Source organism: Cheilinus undulatus, linkage group 9 (genome assembly GCF_018320785.1).
Source record: "Cheilinus undulatus linkage group 9, ASM1832078v1, whole genome shotgun sequence".
Classification (NCBI taxonomy): domain Eukaryota; kingdom Metazoa; phylum Chordata; class Actinopteri; order Labriformes; family Labridae; genus Cheilinus; species Cheilinus undulatus.
In genome coordinates, this window is record NC_054873.1 from 6,906,456 (window position 1) to 6,929,994 (window position 23,539).

General features: G+C 40.2%; 1 protein-coding gene across 6 annotated transcripts in view; it reads left to right on the plus strand.

Annotated features, from left to right (window-relative positions):
- Positions 1 to 2,258: 2,258 nt before the first annotated feature.
- The window catches only part of LOC121515628 (kinesin-like protein KIF21A), an 89,844-nt gene continuing 68,563 nt past the window's right edge, over positions 2,259 to 23,539 (plus strand). For all 6 annotated transcript variants that reach the window (XM_041796493.1, XM_041796497.1, XM_041796494.1 and 3 more), the window contains exon 1: positions 2,259 to 2,735. In XM_041796493.1, the coding sequence (XP_041652427.1) occupies positions 2,692 to 2,735 (44 nt within the window). In that variant the 5' untranslated portion in view covers positions 2,259 to 2,691. The remainder of the gene's footprint in view (positions 2,736 to 23,539) is intronic.

Consider the following 23,539-nt stretch of genomic DNA (forward strand, 5'->3'; position numbering starts at 1 on the left):
ATTTTTAGATTTGCAAGTGCGAAAAATAACAGAAAGCAGACTGTTTATACAGGAAGAAGCAGCACGCCTTGCCCTACAGTGTCCTTATGACATGAACATCAATAGCATGTCATTTCAGCTGGCTAAAGAAGAGGACAATGATGGACAGGATAAGCCTGTAAGTGTTTTTTTTATGTGGACCTGAAGAAGTAATGTGCTAACAGAGCAGGGATTCCCAAACTTGTCCAGTCTCGAACCCCAAATAATAGAGTGAGACTTGAGACCCCCACTGTCCCAGGCTTTTTCCTACTCTGTAATAACAACAGCATAAAGGAACACATCCTAAAACCTCTGGTATAGTAATTTATTGCAAGCAAAGCAAAAGCTACAAAAGGTACTTTATCATGGGTTAAAATAGCTATTTTGCATGGATATGAATTTAATGTGCCTTGAAATTATTGTCCCTGACATTACCTGTTGGCTGTTTGTGAATGCATGTATGGTCTGGGTAGACCAAAAAAAAAAACAGAATTGTCCTTTGGGATATAATGTTGTGTAAATCTGAATCTGAAAACTGTCTATTTTCTGTGTGCCTTGGGAAAAGAAACGCTCAAAAGTCACTGCTCGGTGATAGAGAGAGTCTAACGAATAAACAAATGACCACTAGGGGGCACTAAAAGCCCAGGTTATGGTGACCCAGTGGCGCTGATAATGACCATTACTGCATTTCATTGGCCTGCAGGTATGTTTGATGATATCAGTTCCCAACCTTAGGTCCAGGATCTCCTAAGGGGGCCGCCAAAGATCTCAGGAGGGGCTAGAGGCTTTGTGTGATCTGAGATGGTATAAAACAGATTTGCACCTGTTAACTAAAATCATGATAAAACACTTGTTGCACATAGGGGGCTCCGATTTTTAAAAAAGCATGGGAAATTCTGTTTTATGAGCCAGAAAATCCAGGGTTTTCACCTTTCTAAACTGACAATGTCATATTTTATTATGAGAGTTTAATTAATATTGTACATATTTAATAAGATAAAATAATGACGACAACATCACACCAAACACGAAAGTAATACAGAAAATAATTTTTTTAAAAATCTCATTGTACAAATATAATATCTATGATAATACATGATAGTATATATCAACAATAGTATGTTAATTGAGTGTAAGATTGTCCACCAAAAACATTAAAGTAGGTTTCTAAACAAAAAACTCAAAGTTTTTCTACTCTCCACTGGGAAAGGAGTTTAACACTGACTTAAATCTAAAAATAAAAAACAGGAATCAGTGGCTTGGAGCCTAAATTTTTTTGCTTATGATTAAGAGTTTCCTAATCCAAAAAGTTAAAAACAATATGATATAAATGAGACATTTGCCAGGCCTATTTTTGTCTTTATATTAAAATATAACAACCTTAAGAGAAAAACAGTGTGGTAGTTATATTGCAAAAATAAGAAATGAATAGTTTAAAAAGCCTCTCTTAGAAGTTATATCAAATGACACAAATGGTGCCAAAATGCGCCAGACTGAGCCAAAATGACACAATGGAGATTCTGCCTGAGCATGCCTGTACTAAAACCTCTGTAACTTTGCACCACTTCACTTTATCAATTCAATCTTGGCAACAGTAATGTTGGGATGCTGTTTAATGGGTTCCAGCAGATCTTTTGAGGCTGCTGCAGCATTTCACAAGAGATATTTACTACTGCAAAGACTTTATGGTGGACCAAAAAAAAACCCAACACGAATGGTATGTTCATCTTTATTTACCCAGACAGTAGAAATTAAAGGGATTCTAACACTTCTGCTGAAATATGTAAAACGTTATCTTTACACTGATACCAAATTAAAGTATGTAGACCATGGCGTTGCAGAATTATACTCAGTTGTGTTTGGATATTAGAGATTGAACTCTGAAAAAGAGCGTAGTGATGAACACCATATCCTAAAAGCACAAGCATTATCAACATGCCTGTATATTAAATAATGTTCAGGTTGTGTTTTCTGTAATATTTAACAAATATTTCATGAAACTCAGGAATACCGTACTTATGAGCTAAAAAAAAAACTCCCACATTTTCCCAGAGTATGATTGAGTAGATCAGACATCATTGTGAGGGAACTATATTAGATTTAAATGTACATATCTTAATATTTCCTGACTTCTCACATAAATATATAACCTTATTATGACGTCACCTCGTAGCCAACTTCCCATGAGAGGGCGTGGCTTGCTGACGCATTGCGGCTCCCTCCCCGGTGCGTAAACGGATCAGAGTGCAACGGCAGCGCGCGTGCCGACTTTTTAAACGTGTGCGAACGTGTGCGCGCGCGCGTCAATGGCTCACCTAGCAGCAACAGCAGCAGCAGCACCAACGGTAGATGTGAGTCTGCATGTGGGCTCGAGCCAGCGGAGCTGCTGAAGCATCCGGGCTGTACTGCGCAGAGATGCGGCGCACGTAGACGCGACATGCGGACAACGCCGGCTCACCTCCTCGCTGGTGTCATGGTTGAAACACCGCTTAGATAATTTTTAATGTTTATTTTGCAATGGCGGCACTGAGGTCGAGGTGAGCAGCTCTGTGGCTCGGCCAGCTCGCCTGCCTGAGGAGACTGTGCGCACTTTTATCTCGTTCTCTAGCTAGGACGAGCAGCTCAAACAGTGATTTTTTTGTTGCTTTTTCATCGTCTACTGAACAAGGAATCATGACGACAGGGCAGGACGAAAGCTCGGTCCGTGTGGCGCTGAGGTAAGTCACTAAAATGTCTTAAAATTTTGCAAATGCGCAGCTTGTGTCATAATTACCCGGTGCCACCTGTCAGTCAGCGCCGCGGGCCTAGCAAACACCTGCACTTCCACAGCAGCATCTGCTGATTCACACACTCACTTGATCTATAAATTATCAGCCTCATTTCATTTAAAGCCTGCTGACCCACTTCCAGCCGGGTTCGTCTGGATGCTGCCCCCGGCTTTGCTGCAGATTCCCGGGGTGTTTTTGTGGCTTAAACTCGCGGGGATTTGCACTTTGACACCGCGTTGTGCTTTACTTTCTGTCTCTCTACACTATCAAAAAGCATCACACCCTTTCTGCAGGTGCATGCACATGTGTCATGGTGTGCAGCAGACTCTGGCAGAGCATGAGGAGAGATGATATCATCTTCTGTAGCTAAGAAAGGCAGAGAAAGGGGGGCTTTGGTGAGACAATCAGCCTGTGTGTCTCAGAAAGCCTCTCCTCTCCTGGAGAAAAGACAGCAAATCAATGAAAGAGGAGCTTCACTGACAGCCAGGTTTTTAGTAAAGGACAGCGGAGCGTTCAGTGAAGCAGCTCCTAAAAGACTGACAACTCTGCTCTTTGTTTGCAGACATCCAGCCACAGCTCCACTGATTCAACCTGCCTCTTATCATCCATTCAGTAGCTGTTTGCTTTTGCAGATATGAGACAAAATCAGTCTTTTTAGCTCCTTGAAGTGCATACACTAGAGGTGCTTTTGTGCTGAAGTAGGCCGCCCCCACCCAGCTGGTGAGGTGGCACAGTGACAGTGGCATAATGGGAGACCAGTCTGGCTCTGTACCTCTCATTCAGAGACCCTCTGATGGTTATGGACTCATAGATAATGGCTGTATTGTTGCATTCATTTGGCCCCTTTATCCATAATTTCCATGCTCGTGTTTGCTGATGGTTTGTGACAAACACTGCCCCTCGTCCACACTTGGTCACAAAAAAGTGCCTCATCATTTTGCGTGTGCGTGTTTTCATCCTGAGCTTCCTGAGTCCATTTCCCATGTGGATGTGAGGAAAATCCTTGTTTTGATGCTTTTCAGAAACACTGATTAGTGATGCAGGGCATGTGGGCTCATGTTTTTGTGGTGGTTTTGCCTCATAGGCATGGTTTTGTTTCATGGAAGAAGATATATCTATAAATGCCACATTTTGCTGTTTAAGCTGTTGATGTTGTTTAATCACATATTTTCTTGGATTCACCTTTTAGGACAGGAATGTCAAACTCAATCACAGCAGGGGCCGAAATCTGAATTTAGGCCTTACCTGAGGGCCTAAGAGGGCCAACACTGAACCATAATCAGTCTGCCTCATTTCATAAGTAATGATTACTGGAATAAATAAATACAACTTAGCACTGATGATAAATGATGTTAAGATAAAAAAAAGGCAGAATGATGATTTAAAGGCTCAAAATCTGAGATAAAAAGTTAAACTTATTAGTTCAGAAGGTGAAAACACAAAACTAATTGTCAAAACTATGAGTTTAAAAGACAAATATATGCAATAGAAAGTCAAAAACATGAGTTTCATGGTCAAAATATAAGAAAATATTGAAATTTTGAGTTTAAAGGTTCAAAATATGAGTAAATTAAAAATCATAGGATGAAAATATAAGATAATATTTAAAATAAAGAGTTTAAAAGGTCAAAATGTGGGACAAAATTCAAGTAAAGAATTAAAAGGGTCAAAATATGAGCTGAAAATGAAAAATCATGAGTTTGAAAGGTCAAAATATGAGAGGAAATTAGAAATAAATAGTTAAAAAAGGTAAAAATATGAGATTAAAAGTCAACGTTAGGAGTTTAAAAGGTCAAACAAAATTTTACAAATATTTGAAATGTATAAAAAATAAGTTGTGATTCAAAAAATGTCAAAATATTAGAAAAAATTAAAAATCATGAGTTTAAAGGTTCAGAATATGACTTAAAATCTAAAACTATGAATCCAAAATGTCAAAATCTGAGATAAAGTCAAAGATTTCAATCTACAAGGTTAAAATATTTAAAAAAAAAAGGTGAAATCCAAAGTTTAAGTCAATAATTGTTAGATGCAAAATTGAAAATCTTGAATGAAAACACAGATTAATTCCTGACTTGTTGCAGTACTTTTTACTCTAATTTTTTTTTTTTTTTTACATTTAAGGATATTTTAAATCATCAATGTTAAGTTTTCATTTTTTTACTGGAGTGAATCTGCAGACCTCATGCCGGTGGGACAGTTATCATGAAAATATGAAATGATCTTGAGGGCCGGGAATAACTGTACAATGGGCCGGATTTGGCCCCCGGGCCTTCAGTTTGACACCCTTGTTTTAGGATTACTAAGTGCCCAAATGCATGTAGCCCAGGATTTTTGCCCTCCTGTGACATACTTTTTCCTCGTGTTTATGCAAAGGGAAGCTGGCAAAACTTTTTTTTCTTTTTTTTTTTGCTTACTACTAACAAAAAAGGTTGAAGCAATGTCACTTATACGTTGACTATTACTTGGGGGGGGGGGGGGGTTATGATAAGCTTGTGGTTAAAGCATGGACATTGATCATCCAGGAAGAGGAGGATGTTAACTAGTAGAAGCTACAATTACAGAGCCCTGGTTTTAGCATGCTTCATTCACCCTGTCATTAGTTAAACCAGTTAATGTCATGGAGCACACCCTGACAAGCACAGCTCACCCGTCTCATTTAGACCCTTCAGACTAATGTGGGCTTTAATCCTGTCCTAATAATCTCCACTCTGGGTTTTATAGGATGAAATAATGACTTCAAAACCAGTGTTGTAATTAGCAGCAAGGCGTTCACACATAGCTTTCTCCTCTGTGATTCAAAGCCGTATTGGCATGTTGTAACTGCCACCAACAGGGAAAATAACCTGTCAAGACTGATGTTGACACGTCTCATCGTACACGTGCTTAGCTAGTTCAGACTGGGTGTGACTCTTCCACTCAGCTGCTTCAAAGCCAAATAAACCAAGCTAGCACTGGTATATATTTGGTTATGCTTGTGACTGTGAGCCATCAATATTCTGAAACTTAAATGTAAGGGGATAAGTGGTGGAATTAAATTCAGGTTTTAGGAATATGTCTTTTTAAGTCCCTGCATGAAGTCTTAAATCTGCAGCATCCTTCTGACTATGAAGGGGAATAAAAGATTTTTGTAAACAGTGGTTCTCAGCTAGTCAGGGCCATCCACAACCTCCTTCTCAACCATTTTTGAGGGCAAAAGTTTTTTAAGGTCAGGAGTTTAGAATAAAGATGGAACACAGAGATGGGAAAATATGCTTCAAAATAAAACCATATCAGACTTTCTGCAACATTTTTTTCCAGGCCCACCTCTGAGACACACCCTTGGATCTTGACCCAGCAGTTTGGGCTTTTATCTCTACTATTCATTCTAATGGTCCAAAAAACCCTGTTGTCTTTAAATTTGCATTAGTGTTTATCTGTATTGAATTTTGGTGTTGTGCTTAAGCTGTTTTAATAAGAGCATGTCGGACTGGGAAATATTGTCATTCCAGGTCCTGTAAACCTCTCTGACATTTAGCTTGATTTGGGTCGCTTTCCGAGATTTACTTCCAGTCACATAAAAAAACATTTGTTTGCTATTTTGCCGTTTACATCGATTAGTAGTACCGTCTTTGGGCCATGCATTGACAGCAATGTGAAACTCTAGACCAGGGGTGTCCAAGCTTTTTCCACTGAGGGCCACATACAGAAATATATAAAGATGTTGGGGCCACTTAAATCTCCACAAGGCGTATGACATTGATTGAGTCAGAAGCAGAATAAAGGAGGAGCTGGGGTGGAGGAGGGTTGCATCGGCAGCTCAGTTTAAATAAGGCATCATGAGAGCAAATCAGCTGGCAATCAGCTGATGAGGGCTTCAGTTGGATCAGCTGATCCGGGCAGAGCTCGGCTCTAACTAACGCTAAGCGCTCGATTTACTGGCTGACAAGGCAAGTACAAAATAGTTTCCAGGTTTTTGGGATGCCAATCAGATTTCAGGGTACCCTGATTGCCACTGGCTCTGTCCCCTGAGTATTATTGGTGCTGCTATTTGCTGCTGTAACCTATCAGGGAGTTAGAAAACAACATATCAATTTGTTTGCCAATATGTTTACCATGTACAGAGCTATCGCAACCTCCAAAAAACACATCAATAAATTCTTCCTGTCAAGATGTTTGTTTACAAAATTAGCACGGTAGCAGTTAAACTATGAAGGACAGTACAGTCAAGCAAAAGCATCATGTTCAAATGATGGCCATATTTCATTTTATTTCCAGAACTTGCTGTAGTTCAATCAAAATTGGACCGCAGGCCGCATTTGGCCCGCAGGCTATAATTTGGACAGCCCTGCTCTAGACTAAGACTGTTCATTTTCAGCTACAGGACTTAAATTGGGGCTGTAGATCATTGGCTCCCAACCTGGGGTCCGGGGCCCTCTTGGGGGTGCACGAGGCTCAGCCTACTTTTGAGGTTGCCAAAGTTAGTTTCACTCGTACTAACTAAAATCATGATAACATATGTCTGAATGGGTAAGCAAAGGTTTTCTGGATTTTATATAGATTTGAGCAATGAAAACTTAAATTTAATGTTAATTTTTGACATCCAGGGGGGTCTTTCTTTTTTGTGGGTCCCGGGAGTCCTCAACTCCTCTACAATACAGTTATACAAGGAGAAAAGGTTGGGAACCACTGCTGTAGATGATCTGTCATTCGCGGTAGATGTTAACATTTGCAGGGTATGTTTAGCTCTGTAATCTCATAGTAAACCAGCTAACACTACAGGTTTTTCACTTAGCATTTAGGACAAATAAGAGTCATCGTTCTGCTGACCATATGTCTCAGTGCCTTAGAACAAATACAGAAACACTTAACTGTTTGCATTGCTAACTGGAGACTGAGACATGAATGCCAAAGCATTTTAAAGTTCTGTAAATGATCAGATTCGTTTCATTTAAGGCCTGGTGACCCACTTCTTGCCGGGTTCCTCTGAATGCTGCCACAGGCGTTTCTCGGGTGTGTTTCTAACTCTGGGATTTTCTCTTTGACACAGTGTGATGCTCCGTTTCATCTCTGCACACAACCAGGAAGCATCAAAATCTTTTTGCAGGTGCAAGCACATGTGGCATCATCATGTGCAGCAGAGTCTGGCAGAGCATGGGGAGGCATGATATCATGTGAGCAAACTAAATGTTTTCAGATGGCAGAGCTTCCAACTCAGATGCCTCAAATAAACTGTAGGATGAGACGTGATGTTGATATGGTGATGATATATGATTTGGAGTCTTAGTTTGTTGTAACTCTGAAGTTGATTGAATACTTTGCAGTGTTTTTCTGGCAGTTTGGATCGATCTGCTCTATGTGGATCGACATGGTTTGGCAGAGGTCGACGCTGAAAATAGACCTGCGCCCTGTCTTCAACGAAGCAGAGTGGAGTGGCTACTCACAGGCAGTGGAACTGCTCTGATCGACTAGAGAGGGAGCGACTTGCTCCACAGTGTGTTTCATTGTCAGATCAGCCATTGTAGGGGGGAAATTGGAGGTAAAAGATGACTTTCTCTGCCCAGTAAGAATGTCATATTTGATTCAGCAGTTAGGTATAACATTTTACCATATCATACCAATGTTTTTTCATTAACTTCCTCATCTAGGCCAGAGACTGAAACATTTTTATTCCACTGGGTTTTTCAGAGTTTGACAAACTTCGGCGACTGTCCTCAGCATTTTGCCAATGATGAACATTCTCGAGAGTACCAACAGCCTATACCAATGTTCCATCGATGCATTTGTGCATCACTCCTGGTCATACCAGGCTATTTGCCTATGGCTATCTTGCAAATCTTCAGGCTGAGAAGCTTGTCTCCAGTCAGAGAATATCCAGACAAACCAGAGGAGAAAGAGGCGATGGCTATTAGTTCAGGTGAAGCGACTGCCTGCCTCTAAATAATGGTGCCTACTGTGGAGATAAGTGTTACAGCTATAGCTGTAGTTTTTTTCAGAACTGAACATTTCTTTATTAAAAGAAAAGCAAAGAACCACACTCAAAGCTTTTCATGGTAGAGAAGATATTTTTGCTCTCCTCGAAACCAATTTACCAACAGGCTCCACTGATGGTGAACAACGATAACAGCTGTCTGTCAAGCTCGGATTATGGAGTTTATTCCCCTGGGGGGCTTAAACCTACCACATCACCTGTTTTGGTGCTCTGATTCTAACACCCCACCAGGTGTTGCTCAGATTGATGTGAAAAAATGGAGATGTGAAACGTCTGTCTGGCGTGTCAGGTTTATATTTTCAGTCCTTTACTGTCAAACGTTTCCCCTAGGGGTTATTTGTCTTTTTCTCTTCTCATCTCTTTGTCTTCCTCCACTCCTACCTCTTAACGGGGGAGCAAACTCTGACATGTTGCTACGGCAACCAGGAAAACAGAGTCATCTGTCTTACTTTAACACCAGTTCAGTCAGGAACACTTATGTCCACATTTTACCATTTTATTGCAAAATGAATATACAGTTTTACTTGGCGGTGAAGGCTCTGCTCAAAAGGTGCTCCCTGGGTTAGTCGAACATTGACTTTCCAGGGAGTGCATGGCTAGAAAGCCCCACATGGATGGATACATAAATGACAATGCTTTCTGAATATAATGAAATTAGTTCAAAAGCAATTAATGCATAGTAGCATCAAGGTGTATCACGCTTTATGCTTTGAAGGAGGAGGCTGGGGTGGGGGAGGTTAAGCTTTGCCAGCAGCAGCTGCAGCAGCAGTGTGGTACATCAACATTGATGCAAGCAGGGATTAGTGAGGAGTGCGTCATATTTAAAAAGACCACTGTATTGAAAGGAGGGGCTGTGATTGGCTGTGGGAGCTGGGAGGTGATACATTGATTAACCATTCTAATAATTGTTCTAATTGACTGGCCAACCTACCAAAATAGTTGCTATTTTTGGCCTTGTTGGCTGCACTTCTACAGTCTTGAAAAATGGCACAAGGCAGAAAAAATGCTGCTTTTAAAGTAGGTTTTGTAATATTTATAGACATCTGTTTTCACTCAGATTGTTTTAGATTCCTCATAAGACACTTAGCTGTAGTATTACATAACATTTTTTACTTTTGCAGGCCATGTTTCTAGAGGCTTACAGCCATAATGCCTGATCCCAGATTGCATATTACCTAGACCCCGGTTGCATAAAGACTGATCGGTCCACTTGAGGTTGTTTAATCACTGTAAGACCCCAGCTTATCTCAACAGAGGCCGTCCTGTTCTTGCAAAGGGAAACACAGCTCAAAACATTTTCTTTCAGTGTCTGTTTGCATCCATAGTTTGTTTTTTACTCATGCACAGAAAGGGTGGGCATTGAGAAACACTCCCATAGTTCCTGTGACCTTCCTGGCTGCAGCTTATGTACTGTAGTCGGCTTATTTGCACAGCGCAGAATGTCAGAAAAGTTTACTTAAAGTGGTCGGTGTACATTTAGGGGAAGGGCTCAGGTAGAGCTGAGGACTTGCTGAACCTGCCTGCTGGGAAGATTACTTCACAAGGACAAACATAAGGCAGCTATCATTTATTGTCAGAGCGGTGACAGACGATCAAAGTGGGAGGGAGTGGCATTGACTGTGTTTATATCTGCTGTAACAACTCTGTGTGCTGCAGTTTAGCCGCTGTTGCCAAGCTCATTAAGCTCTCAAAACAAGAAAAAGACGTGTTGCATCAGGAAAATGGCTGTTTCTTTTTGTTTTCCCCCTGCGTGGTATTCTGACGCTGAGCTGAAGGGTATAACAATGACGATAATGAAATTAAACCAGCCCTTAAACCTCTTAAGGCTTAAGTTACAGGCCTGCTTTAATGTAATGACATGGAGGCATGCAGCGACTGGTAGAAGTGGCTAAGTCTAAGCCCTCACGAGCCAGCAGTGGAGGCAGGGTTAACCGTGTGAGAAAAAGCTTGTTAAATGGAGCTGCACGATTAAGCAGATATCTACTATTACTTAATGACCGCAGCAGGCTGGGCTTTAACTCACATGACAAGAGACGGCAGCTGACAATGACTGTGGGGGTGTGCACTGCAAACAGAGGAGAGGGGCCTCTCAGTGGTGGGGAAACGCAGGAAATACACCCATCAATGAATTGTGTAGTCTAATGGAAAACATGGTTATGTTTTGTTAAGTTTTCCTCAGTGTACAGCCTTCTTTACACCAGTAAACACATCCTGGGTGCAAAAGGCTTTGAGCTTTGTTTTACCTTTTCAGATCTGTGCATTAACAGGATGGCCTCTGTTGAACTAAAAAAATGCTGTATCCTTATTTTGAGTCTCAAATAGGAAAAAAAAATCTTATTTTTTGTTTCCATTAATCCAGACAGACTTCCATAGAAACAGAAAGCAATTACGTCCCACCTTCACCAGAGGGGAAAACATTTCATGCTCTCCATTAACTCTTTGCTATGTGAGGTGACTCCTTGTTGCCTTGGTGTGCTTGCAGGCACTGCTTTAGCGCAGCTGATGGAGCAGGGGCCCATACAGAAGCCAGAGTCCTTGATCCACTAGTTGCAGGTGCAGATCTTGACCCTGAAGTGGGTTAATGCACATATTTCCCATCTTTGAGCTGCTCTATATAATAAAGGTAAAAAGCCCCAAAAATAACCTTAGGAAAAAATAACTAAAACATCTTTAACTAGCTTGAAAATGCATTCTTAAATACCTTTCTAACAAGGGAAAAAACTAATCATTGTATTTTTAAGCATCTAAACAAAGTCTATAAGAAGATGGACTGGATATAGGCGGTAAGAAGCCAGACATTAGAAAAAGGATCCTCTCCATCAGATCGATTTTAGAGGTTAAATTTACCTGAGCTATGCTTCGTTTAATATGTCCTGAGGTAGAAAACAACCAGCTCATTTTGCCAAATAGTTCTTATAGTTAGGGAATTCCACTTAAGGTATTAAGTTGGATTAGGGCCTCAGTCGACTAACTGTGCTTTTGTGCTGGCTGCTCTTATTTTCTATTCATAACAGAGGATTGGGATCATTCATTTCTATGATATTGATTCTTCTTATTTATACTGTTTAACTTTCCAAGTCCTTATCGATACCACTATTAGAGACATAACAATATTGAAATTTCATATCACTGTTAATGTGACCTAAAAGATCACCATGACAAGACCTATAAGAAGAATGCACCCCATTGTATGTTTTACCCTTTTACTGATTTTAGAAATCAATCATGGTCAATATAATTTGTCTTTTTGGCAAAAAGACAAATCAGATAGGGTGTGAACAGCCCTTTTAAAGTCCAGCCACAAATTCTCAATAGGATTGAGGTCTGGGTTTTTACTCAGCCACTCCAGAACATTCACCTTCTTGTCTTTAAACCATTTCTGTGTAGGTTTCTCTGTATGTTTCAGCTCATTTTCTCATTGAAAAATAAATCTTCTCCCAAGCTGTAGTTCTCTTGCAGACTGAATAAGATTGTCCTCCAGGATTTTCATATATTTTGCTGCATTCATTTTACCCTTTACCTTTACAAGCCTTCCAGGGTCAGCTGCTGAGAAGCATCCCCACAGCATGATGCTGCCAGCGCCATGCTTTACAGTGGAGATGGTGTGTTTGGTGTCTTGTCTGATGGCCAGAAAGCTCCATTTTGGTCTCATCAGACCAAAGAACTTTCTCCCTCTTGACTGTTGAATCTCCCACATGCCTTTTGGTGAACTCTAGTCTAGATTGAATCTGAGTTTTCTTCAGCAGTGTCTTTCTCTTTGCCACTCTCCCATAAAGCTCTGACTGGTGAAGAACCAGTCGTTTTCTGCAGAGTCTCTCCCATCTCAGCTGCTGAAGCTTGTAACTCCTTCAGAGTAGTCATAGGAGTCTTGGTGGCCTCTCTCACTAGTCTCCCTCTTGCACGCTCACTCAGTTTGCGAGGATGGCCTGATCTAGACAGATTTCCACATGTGCCATACTCTTCAATTTCTTGATGATGGATCTAACTGAATTCTGGGGGATGTTCAGTGCCTTGGAAATCTTTTTGTATCCATCCCCTGACTTGTATGTTTCAATAACCTTTTCTCTGAGTTGCTTTGAGTGTTCTTTTGTCATGGTGTAATGGTAGCTAGGAATACTGATTAACCTGTGACTGGACCTTCCAGGCACATTTGCTGCACTGTTATTATGATTTTGCTGAAAGTGTTCAACCTGTACTGATGTGTCAATTAAAATAATTTCATCAAGTTTAATATTAAAATACACTATTAAATCAAATCAGCAGCACTGAACACTGTACACTTATTATCTGTAAAGCATTAGTATTAACATATTGAAAGTAAACTTGAAAACCTTATCATATGCACTAACAAAGATACTTTGTTAAATTTCATTGTCAACACTTTCAGTATTGTTTAACATCAGTATCCCTCAGGGACACTGATTTTATACCGATGTATCCGTGCATCCCTATTATAAAGAACAGAGCTTCATGTTTCTTTGAATTCCCCAAATTTTCTGTTTTTGTTTTTTTTTTTTAGCTCTGCAAGACACAGTTTCAAGTACTCACATCTGAATGATGCTTTATAAATGTACCTGCCTTGCTTTGAATATATAGAACAAAAACAGACATAAGGCAAACAGGGCTTTATCATGGGCTTTATCAAAGCATCCAGAATAGACCCATTCTAATAAAATCTTGAACGTTTAGATCCTGAAACTGAACCATGGCGGTGTGTTGTTAAGGGAGTGTAACAGTGGGAAACTTATCTGTGCAGAAAGAGCTCTAAATTTGGGCCAGCCCAGTGGAGGACTGGCAGAGGACCAGTGGGAGCTCAGATGAGTGACGTTGGTTACCCAGGGCATCACTATGCAAACACAAAAGCCCTGACGGCTCTAAAGCCTCTCCAGACCTCAGGCTTTGTTCACATCCACTGAGCCAAGTCTGTCTGTCAGGAGCAGGCACTGACCCATGCTCCTGTGAATCTCTCTGTGTATGTAAGAGTGTCTGTGGTTTCCTCACATTGTTACAGCTTTTATCTGGTTTAATACTTGAATTCATTCAACTGTGCTGTCAAAGTTTAGCACTTCTAAAGGACAGATAACAGGATAGATAACTGGAGTTTTGTTATAGCATAGCAAAAAATCCAGTTTCAGCTTTAGTGCATGCTCAACCTTTGTAGTTAGTTTCAAACAGACAGTTTACAACAGTTTATTGCACATCTTATGAAAATCTAAGAAATTTCTGCTGTTGTGTGTCTTCTGTTATAGAAAATTTCATTTTTTGAGTTAAACAAGCTTAGTAAAGACCTAACCTTTGAGTATTAATACATCCTGAAATCACGCAATGTTCTGTTATTTAAAAATGGATTTATTTCTGGGCTAGAGGGGAACTTGAAGGTCTTAAACCTCAGCCAAGACTTTGTTTGTGTGTTGGATCTGAACCAGAATATAATGGGTTCTGTTTTAACCAAGTTTCATGGAAATGAGGCCAGTAGTTTTTCTTTAATCCAAACAATCTGACAAAGAAAAACAGGGTCAACAATACCAAGTAAGCAGAGGAAATTAGATTTTTTTTTATAGGAAAGAAAAAGTGACCTGTTGGACAAACTCTGATCATGATTTCATGGGCAAATGTCAGAGAAGCTGTTGACATACACTACATTCAGATCCGCTTCACTTTAGTTAAATTTTGTAATTTGCAGTCTGATGCTAAAGTCGTCAGGTGCAACAAGCCCTGCACACCTGGATTGGGGGATTTTTCTGCCATTCTTCTTTGCAAATCCTCTCAAGCTCAGTCAGGTTGGATTGGGACCTTTGGTAGACAGCCATTTTCAGGTTTTTCCAAAGGTGTTTGATAAGTCAAGGCTCTGGCTGGGCTACAGAGTCATCACTAAGCCACTCCTGTGTTGTCTTGGCTGTCTGCTTAGGGTCATTGTCATGTTGGAAGGTGAACCTTCAGCCCAGTCTGAGGTCCTGAAAGCTGCAGAACAGGTTTTTATTGAGGATATCTCTGTGCTTTGCTCCATTCAGCTTTCTCTCAACCCTGACCAGTCTCCCAGTCCCTGCTGCTGAGAAACACCCCCACAGCATGATGCTGCCACCACCATGCTTCACTGTTGTTTGGTTTCCTCCAGACATCCTCCAGAGGCCAAACAGTTCAGCCTTGGTTTCATTAGACCAGAGAATCTTGTTTCTCACTTTCTAAAAGTCCTCCAGGTGTTTTCATGTCTTAAAGCACTAAAGAGAGGCTTCTGTCTTGCCACTCTGCCATGAAGCCCAGATTGGTGCAGGGATGCAGGGATGGCTGTCCTGGAACGTTGTCCCATCTCCTCAGTGGATCTCTGGAGCTCAGTCAGAGTGACCATCAGGCTATAAAATAGAAGACTTGGCATCAGATTTAGTGCATGGGATATTTTCTGAAATTAGATTTGCAGGGCTAACTGTATCACATGTATTTTGATATGCAACCAAGAGATTGCTGTATTAAATGGTGACTTCACCAAAAGCTCCGAAGTTAGAGGCTTAAATTTGATCTTGTGCTGTTTGCTATCCTGAATGATCAGGGAACTTGACAATCTGCATTTTGTTAAACAGAGTAATGAATAAAAAGGAGCATCAGTTCTTCTACATGAATGTGTTAATTTGATATCTATGGTAGCCCTTAAAGGACATGCACTCATATCATTTAGTTCCTCCAATTTCCAGTTATAACATGTACTTCTCTTTCTCATGACCTTGTGAAAAAGGAGCTGCTTTTGCCATGAAATTGGGTCAAATATTCCTGTTATTTTGTGAGTAAAGCTTGTTTTGCCATGATAAAGGGATAGTTTACAGGGATTGTTAGGCATCATGATAGGTCAGACCAACCCGATGTGGTAAGTTGGGCCTATTTCTGTGTTGTTGTGCTTTTTTTTTAACCCTGAGGATACAAGTTAATGAGTCAAAATCTCAAAAAGGCAACTGAAAATTCCTCACTTTGATGGGGAAAAGCAGAAATGCAATACATGGATGCATTTCTGTTCAGGGCACCATGATGGGTCAGAGAATATCTCTATTTTCTAGCACTCTGAAGCTGAGCTAAACATGACTTTAGGGCCATAAACAGCCCTATTTTGACCAAAAGTAAAGTGGAGAAAGTAGATCAGCTGCACTGTTTATTGTTTAGAAATGATCAATCAGTAACGTGCTGTGAAAACTGTTCCACATGGTTATTTTGTGTGGACTTTCACCTTTCACCTCCAAACCCAGTATATTTTTAACAACGATTCACACTGTAAAGGGCAATGAGACTCTGGAAACAGTGCTTCAGGTGTAGCCTGCTCTCCCATCAATAGAAGTGGATCATCTTTGGTTTAAATCCTCCACTCTGCCTCTGGAGAGTCTGGGGTTTTCTTTGTTTCTTTGTCTGCAGCGATGATGGTTGTTACCTCTGACCTTTTGGTGCTCTGAGTCCTCATGCGATGATCCACAAGCTTTTATTAGAGAAGAAGCCTGAGGGAGAGCTCGCTCCGTGCTGTACTACTGCTCCACATGCTACATGCCTTTTTAAGTGTTAGCCAAAGTGTTAAAGTGTTAGCCAAGTTACCCGCTCTGAAGCTATGAATAACACCTCCTTTGCCCGCAGCAGTGGAAGGAGGAGGAGAGAGTTTCTAACAAGAGAGCTGGAGCGCCACTTTGAATAGACTCCGCTCATTAAAGTGTAAAATAAACTCACACTTAGTGTTTTATGGTACCATAAGGAGAGCACTCAGGCTGCCACACTGTATCATTTTATAGAGCTGTTATTAGAGATTTGATGGATGTGCATGCTGCCTGCACCTGAGATTGAGCTCTTAGGGAACAAAAGTTAAGTGCATTTGTTAACTTAGCTTAAAGCTCATGTTTGTCTTTTGAAATGTCAGAAAATGACATAGGAGATGTCCTTTAACAAGTGTACAAAGCCTAAGAACATCTTTAGCTTGCTTTTTGTCCAACAAAACATCCAAGAGTTAAATAAATCCACTCTAAAGTGATATAAAAGGTAAAAAAAAAAACAACAGCAATTTTTAAATTCTTTTTTTCAGGGATGAGGAAGAATATTTGAATATCTGAACAGTCATTGCTTTATAAACTGTGAACTTTTGTTATTATAAGAACTGTATTTCCCCCTGTTACTGGATTAAGAAACCAGTGGACCCACTACTGTGCTTTCACTGTCCCACAACTGGAAGGCAAATAACTGCTCATTTTCTTTACTTTTCCCAATTGCAAAAATGATAAAAAGGCCTCCATCTTGCAGCTCTCACTGATGATTGAAAGTCAGATCAAGTTAGATTTTTTTTATAGCCAACCATAGTAGCTCTCTTTTGCCCCTCTTCTCCCTCTCTGATCTCAGAAGACAGAGTAAACAGTTATTGCTAAAAGCTGTAAATTCTTGTCCCTAATTGCCCAACTCTCATCCCAGTTGGGCTTTTGAATATCTGTAATATCTCTGGGATTTTCTTTATAGTCTGCTGATTAATCAAAGAGATTAATTATCTCTTAGATAGTTATAAGATTTGTAATGATGAAATAAATCATTCCTCGTGGACTCACAAACATCTCAAACAAAGTTAGGGAAAGTTGTGTGGGAGGATAACAGACTCCTCCCTGCAGTATAGAGCATCCTTATTATCAGATATTCAGATTATCTTTAGTGATGGACTCCTCCATGGTGACAGACTGCCCTGTGGACCTGTGGGTAACTTGAGTGAAGCCCTGAAACATTTCCAGTGTTTCGCCGTCATGACCCTCTTTCTAGACAGAAGGCTTCCCCTGCCAAGACAACACTAAGCATAGCCTACACTTAAACTCAGCTGGCCCTAAAATAGACTCCAGTCCGGCCGCAGCATTTCTCAAAGACCTCAGTTATCTATATCACGACCTCGGAGGAGTCAGCGCATTTCTGCCAGACGCATCTGCACCGCTGCAGAGAGCCCTCAGCCATGGAGCCGCGCCGCACGCACCACATGTGGACACGTTTATGACATGAGATGGATTTCCTCCCCTCCCCCTTTTTCTCCCCCATTGTGAAGCACTTAAGAAACATGTTGGTGGTGCAGAATAAATTGGATGTAATTATAGTGTTGCTTACATTGACGCCACACCCATGCAAATATGTTGTTCTTTCTTCTTCTTAGTGTTGTTTTTCTCCTTGGTTTTGTCTGTTGATTCTTCATCCCGTGCTTTAGTTTGTATTTGCTCGCCTTTTCCCTCTTCATACAGACCCGTCCAGTTAAGGGCTCGGCTAAAACGGACAGGGTCTAAATGTGAAACTGGTGCCACAAATAGGATGAGGATATAACATAACTTCATCATGAAAGTGCCAGCAGAATGTCAGAAATAGGCCTCAGACGGTCACATATAGCTCTGTTTGCACAGTGAGCTGACACCTATTATTTATGCCAAGAGGCTGTCTCTGCACTTAATAAGTATGGCTGTTATTTTCTCTGTTAACTGAGCTCTTCCTCTTCTGTCCATTACATTTGAGGCTATAACTGTGTTTGGATTTGATGGTTCATATTTTAGGAAGCCAGTTAGAAAAACGGACTAAAGGAGATGTTATAATATGCATGAATCAAAAGGCAGTTTTTTATTGTGGCTTCTTCTGCCAGTTATTATAACATTTATTCATTAAGTATATGAAAGCATAGAAAAAGTATGGAAGCCCATTTCTGCCACTTAAAAAAAGAAAAATGTTGAAGTTAGGCAATTAAAGAAAAGAATCCAAATCCTAAGTCATAATTACAAGATAACAGTGAAAATTATGCGTAAAAAAGTCGATTTATCAGATAAAAATTTAAATTGAGATAAAAAGTCATAATTATGAGCCAAAAAGTCAAAATTATGACTTTTTATCTCATAATTTTCATCTCATAATTTCGACTTTTTATCTCATCTAAACAGCCACCATCTAGAACATCTAAATCTGCCACATCCTCCTGAAATGTTGCTGATTGTCCCAGTCATTCTCTGACCAGGAGCAGAGTATCAGCTTAAAGCTTTGCAAGATAATCTATTAAGTCTTCTTACAAAGGTGCACACATACTTTGTTTTTATGTTTTAAAGAGCCAGGATAATACAGTTTCTTACAAGCATAAGCCTTCATATTTGCATGCCTCCTCCAATTATTTCCATTTTTTCTCTGGGTGATGTGTGTGCACCAGGCTCTTGAACAATGCAAACATTTCTTCACACTTATATCTCACACCTTATATACGGAGTGTTTGTCAGAAGCCTTCCTGTGTCAGACTGTCTTGCACCTAAAGTGCAGGCGTGGATGAATCCCGTGCTGAAGGCGTTATTTGCAAATGAACATGAACACCTGCTGGCATGGTGCAGCAGCTGTCTGAATCTGCATATTCATGAGCCGAGTGTAATTGGAGTTCTGCTGCAGGTGTGAACGCTCATCGTGGGCGGTGTCTTTATTAAACATCTCTGCTCATTGGCCGCCTGTTGAGAAATAATGTAAAAAAAAAGGATCATATTTATCAGACACAGATGCAAATGTTTAACTGTGGAGCAGGACAGACTTTCACTCGACCTCCACTGCTGTGTTTACCTAACCCATTATCTGCTATCTGACTAGCTCTAAAGCTGCACATGGAGGCTGGCTGATGTCTCTCATCCAAACTCACACATAAACAAACGCACATACACACCCACACACACACACACACACACACACCAACCATCTCTGCATTAGCAGGCCGAGCCTTTGTGGCGGCCTGTGGTTGACACAGAGATGGGACTCCTGTGTAAACAGATCATGGTTGAATGACACTGCAGTCCAGACCTGACTCTGCACAAACACAGAGACGAGGAATTATAGAGGAAATTGCAAATAAATTACATCATATGGTTTGTTCTTTACTTCTTACTTTAATTTCATTTAGGATTTTTAATGATATTCCGTTTATTATTGTCAGCCTGCTAGTCTGTGGTCACTTCTTTGAGGATGAAAATGCTGTAACAGCATAAACCCAGCTTAACTTAACATTTGTGTTAGTTTTTGGCCCAAACAATGAGCGAAAAATTAAATGTATCGCAATTTAAACACTTTTTTTATTTGGCAAAAGATGCATCTTCTGTTTCCATCCACTAATGTTTTTTGAGTATTAGGAGTTAATAAGTCAAGCAGCTGGTGGCTTTATCCATAATAAAACAGGTAAAAAGCCACTGCATAAGAAGAGGGTTCAACTCTTTTGTGGCATTTTGATTTAAAGATTATATCTTGCTGGCCAGAGAAGCGATAAACAAACACAAGAGTGTTAAACTGCTGATACTAGATCTGAAGAGTTTTAGTTCTAGTACAGTCCTGGGTGTTTACTTTAGCATGTTAATCCAGAGACATCATTGTGTATTCACCGAAATGCTTTACCACTGCAAAAAGCTGCACTTTGCTTTTATTGTTATGCAAACTATTCCACCTTCCCCTGGAGTTAAAACTTTTTGTTCAAGCTTTTTTTTTTTTAATCAGGTTTTAATGCTTACTAATCAAAAATTAGCATAAAAACCTGGTAGATGCAACCTTCTCTTATATCTTTGTTTACAGTTCTCATAGGTGTTATGTTTGCATGCATAATAGTGAATCTTCAGTTTGACTATTTTCTGTATTTCTTTAAAATTAAGGATTGCACAGAGGCATTGGTTTAACATCAGTATTGGCTGATATTGGACTATTTTAATTTTGTCTACAAGCATTGGCCAATTTGAAAACATATCAGGATATCAGTGTTTATATGTTGTGTACGTCGATTTTATGGTGGCCTCTAGGACTGGGCGGTATTTATTTTTTTTTGATAACTGTCATATTCTCTCTGAATTTTACCAGGGTATACGGTATGACCATCAGGTGTACAAAATCATATTATACAGGCATCACCAGTAGGGATGCAACGATTTGCCGCCATTGCGGACAATAATCGATGATGACTTCCATCGCCGAAAAATTTTATTGTCGATGATTCGTTTGTCATGCCCGCACACCTTTCTTTTCATGCATGTTATTGTGTTTGCAAACGTTGTTTCCTCAAGCTGAGATGCTTGGGAGTGAGCCATCTGTCATTCATACTATCTCTGTGGAGAGTGCATGTGACCAGACAAAAGACTTACAATGATAGCCTGTTAGCTGGGTTCCTGCATTGCCTGGGTTCCTATTGTTTTAATGGTACTTGGTGTCTGTGTCTTGTCTGTATCTTGATGATGTCCATGATGTCTTGGTGTAGTATGGATTGATGCTTGCACTCTGATGAATGTGTGTGATGTCTTAGTTTGCATGGCATCACATGATGTCTGGGTTTTGATGTATTTGGAGGTTGTTGAATTATTATCTCGATCATATTTTTAGTTAGATTCTTCAAGTGTTTGGATTCTGCTGATGTTTGTGTGTCATGTTCTGTCTTCTTTGTCTTTCGTTTGGATTTGTTGCTTTGCTCTTCTGTTTGCCTCTGCACATGTCAAAGCACTTTGTAAACCCATGTTTGTAAAAGTGCTATACAATTTATTTATTTATCTGTTTATTTGTCAGGGACAATACATAAGCATTGCTGCACTGAATTACAGTGCAACCGATGCAATGTATAAAAAACTTCTAGCCATGGCTAGTTTGCAGTCCTGAAATAAAGTTGTTATTATTATTATTATTATTATTATTATTAGATAAAACATATTTTATATTGATATTTATGCCAAGACAGAAGAAAGACTGCCATAAAACTGCTAAAATTGAGTCTTATGACCCCCCCTTCCACCTAACGACTGAGACAACTGGAACGAGCTGTGACTTTAGCAAGACTCTCATGATTTTACTCTGACTTTGGAATTTTGTCGGCGACTTTGAAATGGGAGGAAAAGTCATTCTGTGGCCTTGTCCATACAGAGATGAAAACATTTTATTTCAGTTTCATTTTGAAAAAGTTTTCCTATATACTAACCTGACATGCCAGATGTGTTTCACACATCCATCTGGGAAAGCTTTAATAGGGAACATTTGAGAAAAGGCAGAGGATTTGAAAAATACTTGGAGTGTGATTGGATGAACGTTCTGTCTATCACATCTTTACGGGCAAATAAGAGCAACAAAACACATGACGTAGCTGCTATTGAGCTGCGCGTGCGCAGCTACTGAGGAATAATGCAAAACATGGCGACTATAGACATGTAAGTACTCGACTTTTGTCGTTTTTGAAAAGAAAACAACTCACTGCTGTTCTTTGTTGGCGCTTTAGCAGCATCCACGTTAAGCTGTTCCTCCATAACTGCACCAGCTCTTGCTGCTGCTTGTTTACATTACGACTCTGCTGCGCCTGAAAGTACTGCCCCTCGTCGCTGATTGGTCCTGTCACTTTCTAACTGGGCCCAAACAGTTCAGATGGGAGCTTTGCAAGATGGATTGGCCAGTGAAAAACAAGGAAATGGGCGTATCCATCTGCTTTGCAAGGTTACATAAATATGGGATCGTTTCAGGAAATGTCTGCATAAGCAGGGAACTGGTGAAAACAACTGAAAACACTGTAGTATATATGCCAAGCCTGTGCATGGCGCTGTAACGCAGCCACAGAAATGCACCAAAAGAGAGAAGAAGATAACAGAAAACTGCCCCAAACTTTCTCCTGGTTGCCCTTCTGGTTGTTCTCCGTGGTGGATTTCAGAACATCTGGTGTGTGCTGTTCTCGGTGGTGGTAAAGGAGCATCAGATTTTGCTGCAAAAGCCATTATAAGCTCAGTAGCTTCCTCAGCACAAACACCCCCCTGTAAACCGCCATTGTTGTTTTAGTTCAACATGCACATGTGGGGTAGGTGTGCTACACTATGTATGACGTAGTCATTTCAAGAAAGATGCGGTTGGCCATTCACAGGGAGACGAAAGGGTAAGCGTTTACAGATTTGTCCACTCTCAGACCTGGTTTCAAAAAGTAACGTTTACAGCCTCCCAAAACACCGATTCCATGTGGATGAAATGCCGATAGGACAGAAAACTTTTGCGTCTACTCCTGAATTCGTCTCTGTGTGGATGGGGCCTGTGAATGTCCAGCACAGCTAGAGCCCTGACTTGAACCCTAGTAAACATCTCTGGAGACCTGAAAGAGGCGATCCACCGATAATCCTCATCTAACCTGTCTGAGCTTGGGAGGATTTGCAAAGAAGAATGGCAGAAAATCCCCCAGTCCAGGTGTGCAGAGCTTGTTGTGTCATATTCAAAAAGACTTGAGGCTGTAACTGCTGCCAAAGGTGCTTCAGCTACTGAGTAAAGGGTCTGAATACTTATGTCAATGTGATATTTCAGTTTTTCCTAAAAAAATGTGAAAAATATCTAAAACTCTGTTTTCACTTTGTCATGATGGAGTATTGAGTGTAGATTAGCAAAGGTAAAAATGAATTTAAACGACTGTAGCTTCAGGCTGAAACTAAAAAAGTGAAAAGGGTCTGAATACTTCCAAAACGTACATATAGACATTTTGATTCCTCTGCAGCATGAGCGTCACTTAATGTGACTTAAATTCATACACTGTGTTTTGGTTTATGCTCTGCTGCTAATACGAGATGCCATATCACTGACATATCCCTGTTCCTAGTTTAGTGATCCCATAAAACTTTTGCAGTCCTGGTTTATTTGTTGTGCGCGATGATCCTCCTCTAATTAAACATCTCTTGTATTAGATTTAATGTGTGTGTTTGTTTGGGTGAGTGTTTCCACTCCTAATAAGGTTGCATCATTCATAGCTCAACAGCTACCCACAAATAAACTGTCTAGAAAAAGATGAAGACTTTAAAATCATTAC